Source organism: Macaca thibetana, chromosome 14 (genome assembly GCF_024542745.1).
Source record: "Macaca thibetana thibetana isolate TM-01 chromosome 14, ASM2454274v1, whole genome shotgun sequence".
NCBI classification, from domain to species: Eukaryota; Metazoa; Chordata; class Mammalia; order Primates; family Cercopithecidae; genus Macaca; species Macaca thibetana.
In genome coordinates, this window is record NC_065591.1 from 86600676 (window position 1) to 86617444 (window position 16769).

The 16769-nt window shown below is 41.8% G+C and overlaps 1 protein-coding gene across 5 annotated transcripts in view; it reads left to right on the top strand.

Annotated features, from left to right (window-relative positions):
• The window catches only part of AMOTL1 (angiomotin like 1), a 172765-nt gene that overhangs the window by 15029 nt on the left and 140967 nt on the right, over nt 1–16769 (top strand). For 3 of the 5 annotated variants that reach the window (XM_050758886.1, XM_050758889.1, XM_050758891.1), the window contains exon 2: nt 7787–7925. In XM_050758886.1, the coding sequence (XP_050614843.1) occupies nt 7841–7925 (85 nt within the window). In that variant the 5' untranslated portion in view covers nt 7787–7840. Of the gene's footprint in view, nt 1–2950; nt 3166–7786; nt 7926–16769 lie in introns of those variants that run through there. The other 2 variants (XM_050758888.1, XM_050758890.1) reach the window with 1 other exon arrangement.

The window sequence follows — 16769 nt, forward strand, 5'->3', positions numbered from 1 at the left end:
GCTATTGAGCTTTTGAAATGTGGATAGTCCAAGTGGACATGTGGCATAAGTGGCATACATCAAAATAGACACCAATTTCACCGATTTCAAAGCTTGGGATGGAAAAACATCTAACATTTTCAATAATAATGTTTTATTCTGATTGCATTTTAAAATAGTGTTGTGACTAAAGTGGATTAAATAAAACATATTATTAAAATTAATTTCACCTGTACTACTTTTTTTAAAAAATGTGGTGTTATGGATTGAATGTTTGTGCTATCACAAATTCATATGTTGAAGCCCTAACCCTCGAGGAGATGGTATTTGGAGGTGGGGCCTTTGGGAGGTGAATAAATTTAGATGTGTCTTCAGGGTGGGCCCCCATGATGGAATTGGTATCCTTATAAAAATGGGGAGAGTCCAGAGAGTCTGTCTTTCCACTATGTGAGAACACAGGGAGAAGGTGGTCATCAGCAACCTAGGAAGAAAGTCCTTGCCAGGGAGCAGAATTGACCAGGACCTTAATCTAGAATTTCCCAGCTTCAGAACTACGAGAAATAAATAATTGTTATTGAAACCACCCAGACGGTGGTATTTCGTTATAGCAGTTGGAGCTGACTAACACATGTGGCTATTAGAATATTTAAAATTATATATGCAGCTCATATTCTCTTTCTAATGGACAGTGCTGGATTGGATGGCAACTGTGATGCTTTCCCCTGGCCAGGTATGGCTGTAAAGATCTATATATTAACAACAGCCCTTTGCTGTGGGGCCCATGTCAATATCCTATTCTTGGCTTATAATCAGAGAGCTGTGGCAGTTTATCTTATTCTGGCTCTTTGTCTCTTTGCCTCACAGACTTCAGCCTAGCTCCTTCTCTCTCATAGCAACACTTAATCCTCTCCTGGGGTTTCCCAACCTCCCACACCCAGGTGGTATTGTTTATGGCTCCATCTCAGCAAGTCCTTACAGAACCTTGCTCTGCCTCTATACCTCTGTTGCTCTTTCCTGACTAGTTTTTCCCCTCCCTTTCTAGAACTGGCACATATCAATGGATTCTTGTTTGCACTCTCACCCATTTTTTACACATCTTTTTTTTTCAGAGAAGTGTCTTCTAGCCAGCAGCTTATCCTTTGAGATAAATGATTCCTCACATGTTATTCTGTTCCCCATGGAATGCAGTCTGCCAATGGGACAATGTCACTTCCAGAAGTGTATCTACTTCAAGTGTTAATAATGATAATAATAGAAATAACTACCATTGTCATTTACTGAGTTTTTATTTCTGGCTAGGATCTGTACTAGGTACATCACAGACATTTCTCACTTAATCTTTACCATAGCCCTACAAAGCATGTGCTATGATACCCTATTACTGATGGAAAAAATTCGGATGGGTGATGTTATATACCTTGCTCACAGATCATAGATCCAAAATTTAAATCTAGATTTGTCTCCAAAGTCCTTGCTCTTACACTACATATATACTGCCTCTCACATATTATATCACTTCCTAAGTTAAGCAAGCAAGTTGGAATTCAGTGCTGCACAGCAAGTGAGCTCTATAAGTAAATTTACTGAAATGACAACAGTACTATGTATTTGTGCACTGCTTTGATGATTTTCCAGTTGGCATCTGATTTTCACAAAACTCAAAGATGGAAGAATAAACTTTATGAGTTCTATTTCATACCCAAGAAAAACTAAGCTCTGGGGAGATAAGGTGATTTGTCCCAAGTCATTATGTTAAAAAGCCACAAACCAGATGAGAACCCAGTTCTTTTGAAATATTTATTTTCCTTTTTCTTTGCTTATCAGTGTCCTTGGGCATTGTGCTGCCTACTGGCAGAAGTTAATGACAAATCTTTCATTATGATTGCCAATTTAACCCTGCTTTATGTGAGGAGTTTGCAGGCATAGACTCACTTGAGTCTCTCAGCTGTTGGTATGTCAGTCTACTTCATCCAACAAGAATTACCTGAGCCTGAGTATGGCCATGCACTGTGCTAACAGTGGAAACAGAAGGGTGAACAAGATGTGACTTTGTCCCGAGGAGACACCTTCTAATGGGAGAGTATTATCCTGCAATGGAAAAATCATTGTCCTAATGGAATATAAAAAGCTGGGAGAAGCACAAAGGAAGAAAGAAATAAGTCTGCCTGGTAGGGTTTCATGGTAGAGGAGATTTCTGAGTGTAGTCTCAATGGATCTACTTCAGAGATGAAAAGCCGGAGTTGCTGAGAGTTCTGCAAAGGACCTCATAATTTTGAAACTTCATTAGTTTCCTAAAAATATGCTTGTTGCCACATCTCCTTAGAGAGAAGTAGCATAAATTATTTATTGGAATATTTAAAATATTAACATCAATAAATTCCCAAGCAGCTTCACAAATAGTCTGCTCAGTTGGATAAACCAATCTGAAATAATGCTTTCCAAGTAACTCAAACTCTCCAATTCTACAAAGCCAGTAAGAATTCTTGGAAACAAACAAGAAGCCTAGAATAAGTATCTCCACTCTCTAAACATCAGCCATTTTAGACAGAGGAGGAGTCTATCCCTCTAGCATTTCATGTACTTTTATTCACGTTAAAAGGTATTTTTTTTTCTCACAGTGAATACCTAGAATGTTTTTCTCTTCCAAACAAGTGTAAGATTATTGTAGGTGCCACTGAATTTTATCACTTGAATATTAAGAGTGAAGATGTAGATTCTGATATGTTTGTAACTATCTGGAGCTAGAAGGAAAATAACTTTTCAAGCTTAGAAATGGAAACCTGTCAGAACCAAACCCTTGGAGCAGCCCAAGAGGAGACTTCCCTCCATTCTACTGTGGTCCACAGGCCACTGATGATTGGGATTTTTGGGTAGCTGACATCAATTAGACCTAGATCCTAGATAATGGAGATCTTAAGTATTTCTGGTAGAGAAAGAAGATCCCATTGTGTGACCTCTTCCCTCTTGTGCTTCAGTGGGTTGTTTGGTTTGTCTTCTGGGTGTGACCAGAAAGATTTACACCCTCTACTTGTAACCAAGATGGAATATTTCTTCTGATTCCTGACTCACTGAAGAAGGAGGTCTAGATCTGCAAGGCTGGAGAGCATCTTTCCTTCAAGCAGCCTTTGAAGGACAGAACAAAGGGCAGGAGTTCCGGGAACAGCTCAGCAGCACTGAGGATTGCTGGTGAATATTATTATTTTGTTGAGACTCTAAAAATGAATTGTTTCACAGAGGCGTTCAAAAATGTAATGGGCTACCTGGGGAGGGAGTGAGCTCCTTATCACTGGTAGTATTTAAGTATTGGCTGAATAAGCATATACTGGAAAGTCATGCATAAGGTAAGAGTTGAACTAAAGGCCCTAAGATCCATTCCAACTTCCAGATTTCATTATTTGCAGATCCCTGGTTTACCCTGTGCATGCGTCTATGCTTGTACTTAGTATGTTGTTCTGTAACGGTACGTTCATATATGTGTCTCCTCCTCAAGTTTGAAAACTACTTGAAGAAAGATACAGTATTTGTTGTTTTTCTATTCCATGTGTTTAGTGCAGTGACTAGTACCTAGGAGACACCAAGTTAGTATTTATCAAATGAATGAATGAATTCATTTTTGTATGTCAGTATATATACATTTATATATATCCTGATTTAGTGTAAGTTACCAGCAAGTACACTTGTTTGCTGTGATAGTGTTCATATGCATTAGAAGCAGGGGTTGCTTAAATATCTGAATGATGGAATATGCTACCTGATTCCCCAGACATGGCACTTCTAGTTAATTAATTCCTTCTCTACAGATAGGGCCATATAGAGGCAGTTAAGGCATAGTCAATGTACGACTAGGGTTTTTCTGAATTTGTATTTCTAGATCAAGTCTCCAGTGCCAGAAATGGCCCTAGAACTGGTGGTTAGAAGTCCCAGTGTGACTTGGCTGCATTAGATGGCAGGTGTCTCCTATGGATAACCAAGAATATGGATTCATCCCAAGCTTGGGGAAGGAGGCAGGAGTGTGAATGGCAGGGACTCCAGTGGCATGCTGGGTGGACGGGCAGTTATGTAAGCTAAAGTGTGAGAAGAGGTGGGGGAATCTAGGCAAGTTAGACCAGATGAGGAGGCCAGAAAGGGGCCAGGAAGCAGAGGCAGATAGGGTGTGGTTTTGAGATGGAGAAATTTCCAGAGAAGCTGGAACCTTCCAGAGAACCTCACCCATTGGGGTGAGGTTGCAAACAGAATACTTTTCACGAAGACATGTTAAGCTGAAATACACTTGTGACAAACAGCACTCTTCATTCACATATTCATTCATTCAGCAAATCTATATTAAGTGCCTACCTTATGAGGACACTGTGCAAATGTTAGGGTCAAATAAAAATAAGGTAGGATCTTTGCTCTCAAGTGCATAACTATGAACTAAACTATATATATATATAAACAGAAAATTGCAATGCAGTGTGAAAAATGCTATAATGAGGTAAGCACAGAGAGCCTGTGGGAGCCTCTGAGGAACACATAAACAAGTCTAAGATGAGATGTGAAAGATAAGTTGGAGTTAGCAAGGTGAAGAGGGTGGGCAGAAAGAACAGTCTTGCTAGAGCTCTAGGAATGGCTGAATATACAAAAGACTGAAGAAGGGAGCTTATTCAGGGACTGCAAATGCCTTGTAAGAGTTGGGCATTATATAACATGTTAAATAGTTCAGACTTTCTCCTGGGAACAAAGAATTACTCGAGTATTTTAATCCAGAAGTGACATGATCAGATGTGTGCTTTAAAAATACTACTACAACTAAATTGTGGAGAATGGGTTGGAGAAAATGAAGACCAGGGACTCACTGAAGTTGTTACAGTGCTCAGTGAGAGATGATGGCAGTTCAACAAAGGCTGAGGCAATGAAAACAGAAGGAGATGGATTAGTGAGACATTTGAAAGAAAGGACAAAGCATGGTGATCAGTTGGATATGAGATGTAACAAGTCAAGGATGGCCAAGTTTCTGGCTTGGGCAGCTGGGTAGATGACTCTAGAGGCAGACCCATAAAAGAGGAGGCTGTGTCAGTTTCAGGAGAGTTCTGGTCTATGGGTTTTAACAGGAGAGTTAAACCTTCTTAAATCCAAAGGTCCATTCTGCTGGTCTGTCTTACACCACTCTATCAGTGTAGACAAATCTCCTTTGAGAGCTTTATGAGATCTAACATCTGGGTAGAGTTCTCACCTACACTGAGCATTTATTCATCCATTCAATCAACCAATATTTATGAAGTGCCAATTATGCATTCATAGTATTCCAGTATTCCATAGACCCCAATGTCCATCTATGCAGGTAGTTTAGTTCTAAAAAAGTGATTCTTAAAGATGGAATTACAGCTGTAAGTTTTTGATAGTCTTTCCCACTCACCCACCCCAACTTATCAGGCATATTAGTATTTGTGCTGTCATTGGCTGCTTCAGCGGAAAGTATTTCTTCACTTCCTATTTCCATGGTTGCATTATGCTTTTTCATTAAATTCTCAAGGATGTATTACATTTTAGTTTCTTCTTCATGGACTTTGTCTATGGCAGAGTTTTGAATTGGATGGAGGTTAAATACCCAATAGAAATTCTTCAGTGAGTTATTTTATATGGCCTGAGGCCTGAAAACTCTTTTCTAGGCTCCAGAGTCTCCTGGGCAACTCTGGGGCCTCCTGTGGCTCAAGGGAGGTGACGGAATTTCAGTAACAGGTGTGATGAAGCAAAGCCTTCCTCAAAATACTTGTGTTTGATGCCATTTCATTTTACATTTAGTGTTTGGTTTTCCCAAGCTGAAGTGTGAAATTCAAGCATCAGAGAAACCAGCAGGGGTTGCAGGTTGAAGTTAATAAAACACTCGCCATGAGCCTATGTAGTTCAGATTAATAAAATAAAATCATGGATGTGAGAGCCTAACCTCACACATCCACATCATCTTGCAAACCTGTTTCCTGGAATCCAGAGGGTACCTAGGCCACTGGGCCAAGAGGGATGGGGAATCTACTTTGAAAACCACTCTTCGGTTAATCACTAAAGCCTATTTTTGTCAAACAAAGCTCTTGGAATCTCTATTTCACTTCCCAAAGATACTGCAAAGATTAATGAAGTGATTTTGAATTACCTGTTGTAAATAAGTGTTGCTTTTTAAGGATGTAGTATTATTGTTAATATTATTTCATAATCAGCAAAGATATAAAATGTTGGATATTTAGTTCAGTTGATTAAATGATGATACCAGTGTGATTATGGCCCAAGATTGGATTTCTACTCCAGACATGTTTTTAGTTTTGCACAGAGAACGTGTCTTGTTCAATGGCAGACTATTTCTAGCCTCAATCAGCCACCTCTTGTGTGTTGATGTCTCAGTTGGCTAATGGATAAATAATGCAGCTTCCTCAATCCACTGACATGGGTGGATAGGTAGCCTTTGTATACAAAAGCATACTATTATAGGTTGCAAGTCTGGAAAGCCTGAATAGGTCTTTGCAGGAGAAAAATAGCCCAGAGAAAGTAACTGGTTTGCCCAGAGTCATCCAGTTAGTGCAGAGTCAGGGCTAAAATCTGGATTTATTGATAAGTCCAACATTCTCACCATTGCACTGTGCCATATTCACTCTGGTCTAGAATTCCCTTCTAAAATTTTTGGGTACTTGGATTCAACAAAAATCGCTAGAGAAGTACTACCCAAAAAAGTACACTACATTCTTTGGTACTTCCTAGTATTTTATTAGATATTGTTATTTGTTTGGTGCATCTCCCATCAGTATCATATTTCTCTAGGCAGATAGCCAAAAAACAACAAGTCAATCTACCATGTCTGCAGTCTGGCAGGCAGTGCAGGAACCCGCAGGGCAACACTGAACAGCATTCTAGAGACCAAATCAAGCCAGCTGGGCTGACTACAGCAAATGATGATTGGTGCCTCTCCTAGTTAGGCTGACAGGACTTCTGCTATGTGGATGTCCCACTTGCTGCATTCACAGATGTGGTGAATCAGTCATGTTCAATTATTCAACCACTTTCATTTGAGAACCTGCCACATGCAGAGCATTATCAAGATCTCTTTGTCATATGGGCAAGAGTTTGGCCCTGAGTTGTAATCAGACCAGGTACAGTTTGCATATAGAGGGATTCGTCAGGCTGGCCTTCTCAGAGGTGGCCGATGGAGTGGGAATGATCTTTTTACGAAAGCCAAGAGCCCCTGTGACTGTGCTTTTCTATCATAGTTTTCAAGAGGAAAAGGAAAATTGGTCTCCACGGTCCCTCTTGGCTCTGAAGTGTTCTTTTAAAATAATATTTATTGCATACCTTTTTGAGATTACAAAAGCGATACATGTTCATTGTTGAAAATGTGGAAAATTACAAAGAAGATAAAAAGTAGTCATAATTCTAATACAATGAAAACTGCTTCTAACTTATTATTTCAATTTTTTTCAGTCTGTTTTTTAGGCAAATAGAAGAGTATATACCTTTGAAATAAAATTGAGATCCCCCTATATCCTGCCCTGGAATTCTAGGAGTCTATAAAGTATGCAGAACTAAATAGTAAATTTCTTGCTCAAAGTCTGGCATATAATAGTCATTCCACAAACATTTGTTAACTGAATGGTGAGGAAAACCTGGTTTGTGGGCTTGAGCAACTTCACACTCAGGCCATGTCCAAATCTAGACAACAAGCTTTGTGTGCCAAAGAAATGAAATGAGCTAGAAACTGACTGCTTTCCTTCAAGAAAGCTTCCCTTCCCCAAGAGAACAAAAATGGTAATTCACATCCCTTTCTTATATTTATTATTTATTTCAGGAGATTGCTTCCATTTGATCTGAAAGCTACACATGCAAGGGACTTGCTGGAAGCATGGACCTCAGTGAAAAATGGACTTTGGAGGAAGGAGCCTGGTTATCCCATGCTGGAATTCATCATTTTGCCAACACCAGAGGGGGTATGACCATTTTTGATGTCCCTGATAGCATGGTACTCTTCAGCATCTGCACCTCATTATGTCAATCCATTGTACTCAGTGTGTGCCCGTGCTGTTTGTCTTTTCAAGAGCAGCTGAGTGGAGAGGAGAGGGAATGGACTTTGAAGTCAGACAGACCTGGGTTCAGATCCCGAATTCACTATTTATAAGTTTTATGGCCTTGAGAAAATCTGTCATTCCCTGGGCTCTAACATGGAATGCTAGAGTAAAAACGCCCACTTTGCAGTGTTATGAGGACCATCAGCCATCATTTAATGAGCTCTTGCCCTGGCCAGGTGGGAAGCTGGTCAGACATCTTTGAGCACCTAACACGTGTCAGGCACTCTGTTCCTGTTTTGCTCATCTCTCGTCTCAGCAGCCAGCAAACATTCAAATTGAGGATAAAGCAACCAGTCTAAACGGAGTAGGTCAGCTCTTTCCCTTCTTTATGATGATCCAATTAATGTGACTCAGCATTAAATGATAGAGCTATTGTTACTTTCCTGGAGCAGAGAATACAAATGTAAGAACCATACCCTGACACAGAGCTGTGGTCCTCTGTCAGGTCTAAGAGTCTACTCCCTTCTTCATCCCTCGAATCTCATAGAGACCTACTTTGATGGTAGGAGCCATTCTATAGATGGGCGATGAAAGGTTGCTGAGGTAAATGCACTCACAGATGTTTTCACAAGGATATGTCTCCCATTTGTTTGTTGTTTATTCATTTATTCAACAAATATTATTGAGTATCTATTTTGTGCCAAGCACTGGTAATACAAGAGTGAGAGCAAGACAGACATAGAGAACAGCAGACTATACTTTCTGATGTGCCCACCTCTAAAACAGGGTAACTTATATGGCAACAAACATTTGCAGACCTTCTGCACTACATTAGGGTATGTCTTCCAACCAAGACTGCTGCACACAATGAGATAGTCTCCAAAGGGAAGATGGGAAGCTTTGAGGGAGGAAATTTGGATGCATTCCACCCAAAAACCAACTGTCATTTGTTCCTGTCATACTGTTGCTCTAGCCACTTTTTAGAAGTTCTTAAGCCAGCATCTCTTCACACTCTATGGAAAAAAAATGAACCACCCTAGTTCAACACATAGCCCTTCCAGATCTGACCTCTGAATGCCTCTCTAGATTCATCCCCTACTGCCTATCACTAATAGCAACCCCCTCCCTTCTCACTGTGTCAGCCTCTTCCTGGATCCCTGAATACATCCTTCCCTCGCACACCTGTGAACCTTTGCAAAGACTGCTATTATCATCTCTCTTCCACTTGGCCAGTTCCTACTCATCTTTGAAGCTTCTGCTTAAGTCGTCTGTTCTGGGATCTCTTCCTGCCACCACCTCTTACCAACCCCCATCCTGGTGTGAAGGAGAATCTCTCCTCCCTCCTCAGTGCTGCCATAGCCCCTGCAGATTCCCACGTCACAGCACGTATCATCACACTGTATTGTGCTTGTCTGCATCCTGAACAGCTTGTGTGCTTCTTGAGACAGATGCCTTGTTTTATTCATCTTTGCACCCCTTTTACTGTAGCATGGCAAATTCATGGTGTATATTTGATGGTTGGCTGGCTGGGTAGCTGGATGGATGAATGAATGAATGACAGTTGGGGCCACATCCTCTGAATATCTCTGCCTTCACTGAAAGCCTTTTCTGGCTGTGGGAACCTATGTGATTATACAACTGCTTCTGGCACCACCACATCACTTCACCTTGCTTTCAGCACACCTATAGCATTTGATTCAATGGCCCTAGGCTTGTTACCAAAGCCTAAAGGTAGAGGAGAGAAAGAAAATGTGGTTTTCCCACTGGTGCTTGGTGCTTTTGTAACCTAGCCGATAGAATCATCTATCACAGAATTTTAGAACTGAATGAAGCCTTAGCGATCATTGTAAGAAAGGGGTGGCTAAAAACTGCACACTGTGAGCATCTCCAAGCTCTGCCTTATCCCTCTATGTGTTTACCATGTCATCTATCTGCAATCTTTGGGGCAAGGCTGGAAAATAGGAAGGGAAACCAGACCTGTATCTAGGTTTGCCTAAAGGGGAGGCACTGCTCTTGGGTAAGTGTTGCGCTTCTGGGGCTGAAGGAAAAGCTTAGTTCTGGTAGGCAACAGATACCATAATAGCTGGTTCCAGTTCAGATAATCAGTCTATATCCTGCAAAGATGAAGACATCCAAGACAAAGTAGGGCAGTGTTGCAGTAAGTGGGTGAAGCACAGACAAAAGGAATCAATGTGGCTGAAATTTGGAAATCATTGTGGGCAGCTGATATTAGTGCGGTTCTCAGAGGCCTGGGATGAGATCCAAGAAAGGTGCAGGTCCTCAGAGGGCAGAGTCAGGTGCCAAAATGGGAACCGAGTGAGGTCTTGAAGTGGGATGAGGAAACTGACACTCAGAGATGAAGTGTACAGTGCCAGAGCTAAGTCAGAAATGGATGAATTATAGAAAAATATTTTAACCATTTATTAGGCATATAATATTGCCAGATGTTAACTAAGCCTTTTTTGTATAGATATAGACTATCTCAATTAATTCTCACAACAGCTTTATTCTGATTTCATGAATGAAAAAATTGAGCCTGAAGAGGCTGAGAAACTTGTAAACATCATTCTGCTCACAAATGGCAGAGTTGGAATTTGAACCTAGATCAGTCCAATCCTAGCCACCCTGAGCAGGGCTAGAAAATAAACAGTGCTGTTGTAACATGTGCATTCTCATCCAAGCCCACAACAGGGCTCTCCCCTACAGCCATCTCAGCTCATGTATTGCCGAGGCCTTGACCCACCTACTTCAAAGCACCTTTCCTCAACATTCCATTTCCCCACCTCACCTCTCCCCACCACTGGCTAGTGCCAGCTATTCCATCTATAAGGCCCAATATGGGCTGGTGGGGCTTGCATTTCTAGTGAGGAACCAGGGAAAGCCCTGGAGTGTCCAAACCTCAGGGTTTTGTTGTTGGCTTCCTGCAGTCCTCAGAGAATTGCATTATCTGCCAGGGAGGCTCTGTCATCCTGTTGAGTCATAGGCCTTTAGGCAGAGCCACACAACATCTGCCCTTGTATTATCCTCGGAACATCTCAGGCTGCAATTGGGTAGGAGAGCTTCCAGGAAGCTGGCTGTGGAGAACCCCGGATGTTTGGGGGTGATAAGGAGTTTCTGAAGGAAAGTCCCTCTTCCACTCCCGCTTCTGACATTCCTAAAAATATCCTAATGATCTGGGCCAGTGGGTTTTCAAACTCATTTTAAAGGTCTGGAGCACATTTTCTAAAAGAAATCACATGCAGCCCCTGACACACGAAACAAAAGGGAGACAGTGTTTGGCCACCATCGCGTTTCTGACTGTTGCATTACAAGTTGATTGGGCTGTTCAGTCGCCAGCCACATCACGTATGTGGGGATTTGGTACGGAAGGGGAGTTCCTTCTCAGCAAATCCATAAAATATTTCTTCTTCCTCTTATAGATGTGCTCACTCAGCTGTTTGGGAATCCTGCTGTCATCCACGCTTCCCAGGGAACTCAACCTGCTTAAGCTCCTCTTTAGGGGAGAGGCAGGAAGTCTGGGAAACACGGCCTGGCAGCGTGGGCCAGGTGCGTCATAGAAATTCAGTGGTACTGTTCCCATTATGGTTATATAAACAGGAAGGAGCAGATTTCCTTTCTGAAGCCACTCAGGGTCAGGGAGAGTTTTAATACTGGTCAAGGAGGAAGGAGGCAACTTTTCCTGACAGCAGTCTGTGTGCCAAGTATTGCCATGTACATGATTTCATTGTATTTAAACCCTTATTGAAATATTGTGAAGTAGCTGGTCTTATCTTCATTTTGCAGATGAGAAAACTGAGTCTTGCAAAGGCAAACTCAGCTCAGCTCAGGCAGCAAATGGCAGCAGAGCTCACATTCACTCAGGTCTTTGTACTCCAGAGCAGCATTCTATCCATTTCACTCCTGTCTGTCAGTTTCTAAGGGCAACATTACTCTGCATCTCCACCTTTCTGAGAAGTTTGATCCTTTTTGTCTGTTTTTCTTGCATACTCTATAGTAAACAGATGCATATAATGGAATCCATTATCCGTGATCTCCTACTGGCACTTGTTTCAATTAGTTTCTTAAAGTCCATCATCTGTTTTAACTCTTGTTTTACAGAGGAGAGCACAGTCTAAGCAGACTAGGACACTTATTAAAGACTAGTGGCAAAAATAGGACTACAGCCAGGTCTCCTGCTTCTCCTTCCACCACCCACACTATGCTGACTGCTAAGGCAATAGCGTCTTGGGAAAACCACTTTTCTGCGAAAGAAGAGAAGCCTCTGTGTGGTCCAAGAAGACTCTATTTGCAGCTCTGAAAGAAGCAATTCCCCCTCAGGACTCTGCCTTAGATGCTGGGGTGGAAATATAAGATCATGGTCTCTGCATTTCAGCAGAAACTCACATTTATCCTACAGATGTTGTTTTTTAATAGTTTAGTCATAGATTTCAATTGCAGCAAGTGTTTTAGTCCTTAATCTTAACACTGGGTATTTTGTCTGATTTCACTCAATAGATCTGAGTGTAAGTCGGAAGTGTATGATTTTCCTCTGCAGGGACCTTTTCTTGTATGTATTTTTGGAATCGTTCTTTATTCTGAATCATGTCCAAGTACACCTTCTAGCAGCTTCTTGGCTCAGCCAGGTTTTATTTCCTTTGATATGATATTGAGTGAAGATGCTTTTAAATCTGCATCTCTGGACTATACTTGGTAACAGGAATCTGGTGGGGAAGGCAGTGCAGGAGCGGGACAAATTTAATTTATTTATATATTTCCCAAAACACATTCCTTTTGTTGGTATCATCTCCTGCATTGATATTTGGAATTTTTAGAGGACATATTTAGCATTTTTACCAAAATGAATCGTTGGCTTCCTGTCAGAGTTAATTTCATTTTGTCTCTTGGTTGTAGGCCTTGAGGCAGATCCACACAACATCTGTATTGTTTCTGCTTAGGATAATGAATTTTTTAGGTGAGATATGGTTAATTATTCTTCCTATGGAGCCCACTCCTTTCTTCTGGAAATTACGAAACAAAGCAGTTACCTGAAGCCTGATTTTCATTTAAGGGAAATAAAACAACTGTGTTTTCTTTTTCCTTTTCATCAAGTCTTATAAAGAAGTGGAGTTGTGCTAAAAGGAAAAACTATTAAATCCTAGAGAACAACAAATGCCCATTGGGCCAATTCAGCCTGGAAGCTAACGCTTCAACCAATCAATTGCAAATTTCATTTTGATGAAACCTTACTGATGGGCATGTGTTTGTCCTTAGTTTCACCTGTTGGCTTGTCCTAGGAGGTGCAGATAAGAGACAAGGATAACAGAAGAGAGTCATGCTGAGCTCAGGCAGCCTTAGCCCCTCTTCCCTCTAAATCAGTCCTGCCCACACTCCCCTGGGAGAGGAGGGGAGGAGGTGCAGGCATTGCTTCCCCACTGTGCTCTGCTGTTAACTAGCAGAGGGCCTCCAGGAGATAGAAGGCTACCTGCAGAGAAGATGATCAAAGGGCAATACCAGGAAGGAGAGGAAGGCAGAGAGATGACTCAGCTCAGCTCACTTCTTTCTGTCTTTCATGCTTGAAATTGGTGATTTCCTTGGGGGCTGGGGACGGGAAGGCCATACACACATCCTAGTGGGCCCTAGCTACTGTCTTAACTTGTTATTATGGCATTTGTGCAGCTCTTTCTTGCAAAGAGAATTAATAGCACACTTTGGCGGGATAAAGTTTCTCCCTATGTGGCATTTAGCCCCTCAGCCGTCTCTTGGAGGAAGAAGCATATCTGCATGAGACTCCGTCTCTTTCTCTTCTGGACACGATCAAGTAGCTGTGTAACCCCTGGGGGCCCCTAGAGTGAGAACAGCCCGTAAAGGCCCTCCTGTTGGCCGCTCCTCCAAGTAGATCCCACAAGTCATACCCCAGCTTATGTTTGGGAGTGGAGAAAAATTTCATTTAGAAATTTTTGCCTTTAATTTGGAATCCATAATAATAATATCCAACTTGTTTAAACAATTCGTATACGCATTTGAATATGCCTTTAAAAACTCCTACTAGGTAGGACACATAAGAAGTTGTGGATGGTTTTTAGTTTGCAGATGGAGATTACGAGAGGACAGGAAAGCAGACTTTTATTTTTCAGTTTATACTCATCTATACCAAATGTTCTTTCCTTTACAGTAAACACATTTTGTTTATATTGTAAAAATAAAGTTAAAACATTTACAATAATATAAGGAAAGAAAGAACATTAGAGTTAGGAGTTGGGTTCCCAGGCCAGCTCCCAAAAGCCCATTCAATTCATGATATATCATGGCAATAGTAACAGTGACCAATAGACACCAGGCCCCTGTATAATCTGTTTCTATGGTAAACTTCCTCTTGAGCCCCAGAAATATTTCCACCTTGTCATTTCCTCCCTACACGTCCCACCTCTAATAAATATGCTTCCCTAGAAACAGAGGCAGGGACTCCCTCTTGCTGTCTGCTGGGGCCATGGCAGTAGAAGGCCCACCAGTCACCTGGGACGAAAAGGAGAGCAGTCAGGCATGCTCTAGCCCTCTATGCGGGAAGAAAATGAATATATATTTATTTATGTATGTATTTTGAGACGAAATCTAGCTCTGTCACCCAGGCTAGAGTGCAGTGGCACGATCTTGGCTCACTGCAACCTCTGCATCCCAGGTTCAAGCCATTCTCCTGCTTCAGCCTCCTGAGTAGCTGGGATTACAGGCGCCTGCACCACACCCAGCTAATTTTTGCATTTTTAGTAGAGATGGAGTTTGACCATGTTGGCCAAGCTGCTCTTGAACTCCTGACCTCAGGTGATCTGCCTGCCTCTGCCTCCCAAAGTGTTGTGATTACAGGCATGAGCCACCATACCCAGCCAGAAAATGAATATTTATTATGTAACCACTGTGTGCTAGACACTGTGCCTGGTCTGTCTCATACCTTACCTATTTTGCTGCTCCTAACAATCCAGTGAGGTGTGTATTATTGTTAGGAAATGAAAATGCCCCCCACCCAATAATTCACAGAGCTGAGATACAAATCTGTAAACTAGTGCACTGTTCATTATAACTCAGTGACACGCCGGCAGAACCAGTTCTTTATAAGAGACCTATAAAAGTCAAGTGTGGGTAGGCACTTTGGACATTGCCCTGAGATTCAATAAGATCTGTCATGGAATCCCCTATTAGAAGGGCACTGATCACCTTTGTGTCTGCAGTGCCTAGCACAGCGCTGGAAGCATGGTAAATTCCCAATAAAAGTTTGTTTTATTAATATGAAACATTATTGTTGGCTCTGTTCTACTTCCTAAGATAGAAAATTGGAATCATTGGCCGGGCGCGGTGGCTCAAGCCTGTAATCCCAGCACTTTGGGAGGCCGAGACGGGCGGATCACGAGGTCAGGAGATCGAGACCATCCTGGCTAACACGGTGAAACCCCGTCTCTACTAAAAAATACAAAAAACTAGCCGGGCGAGGTGGTGGGCGCCTGTAGTCCCAGCTACTCAGGAGGCTGAGACAGGAGAATGGCCCGAACCCGGGAGGCGGAGCTTGCAGTGAGCTGAGATCCGGCCACTGCACTCCAGCCTGGGCGACAGAGCCAGACTCAGTCTCAAAAAAAAAAAAAAAAAAAAAAAAAAAGAAAATTGGAATCATTTACTTTAGAGAATTTTCAACAGCAAATACTGAAACAAGAGAAATGCCTTCTCATTAACACTCAGTTGATTAGGAAATTCAAATAACTAAGGTGCTGTAAGGATAGTTCCTAGTTTACAAGTCATCCATTAATGTGAACAAATTGAAGGCAAGTCCATTGTGAGAACAGTTTGGCAGGCTCCGGAACCTAACCACCCTGTGGAGCACTGGCAACATCTTCATAGGGGTAAACCTGTTGCCAGCTCCAAGTAACCAACTTTCAAGCCAATTCTTGGAACGCAAACTAAAAGTTGGAGACAATGAACTATTCCCCTAATGTAAACATACTCTGCGGTTAGTATCTTCTTTCAGCAACTCTAAATTGTTAAGGGATAAAAAGAGTCCATTTGTGTCAGCTGTAAAGGAGCATGGCATCCAATATCAACTAACATTTATTTGACTTTTACAGTATGACACTCTCTCTCCTAGGGGCTCCAAGTGCATTAGTTTATTGCACTCTCACCACATTGGTATGCTAGCTATGATTATTATCTCCATGTTTACACAAAGCTAAGACTGAAAGAAATGAAGTTACTAGTGAGTATTGGAACTGGTATCAGAACCCAGGTCTGGCTGATCCCAAGGCCCTCTATAGGCCACCTCTCTTGAGACACAAATGTTATTTGCTTCTTGATTCTATGGGAAACCAGAGGAGACTGATTCTGCAGACAGCCCATCTGAGCCCATCCACTCATAAGATCAGCAGGTCAAAACCTGCTGTTAGGACCTAGGACTGATCACTGGAATCGGCAATGGCAAAGCCATTCTTGACCTTGACAAGAGCTACTCTGGCAGAGTGAGGTAGAAACCTGTTTAAGCTGCTTGTAAGAGCAAAATGAAGAATGGGTGCTATCACTGTAGATAATTATTTTAATGAATTCTGTTGTAAAGGGGAGCTGAGAATTGGAGTAATGGCTGGAGATATGTAGAGTCAAGAAAGGATTTTTAAAAAGACAAGATCATAGTAGTATGTCTGTATACTGATGGGAGTGATCAAGGACAGAAGAAAATACTAATCCAGGTGGGAAGAGGGAAAAGCCACATGAATGGGATCTGATTCATACTGGAGGCCATAATGGCCTTAGATGATT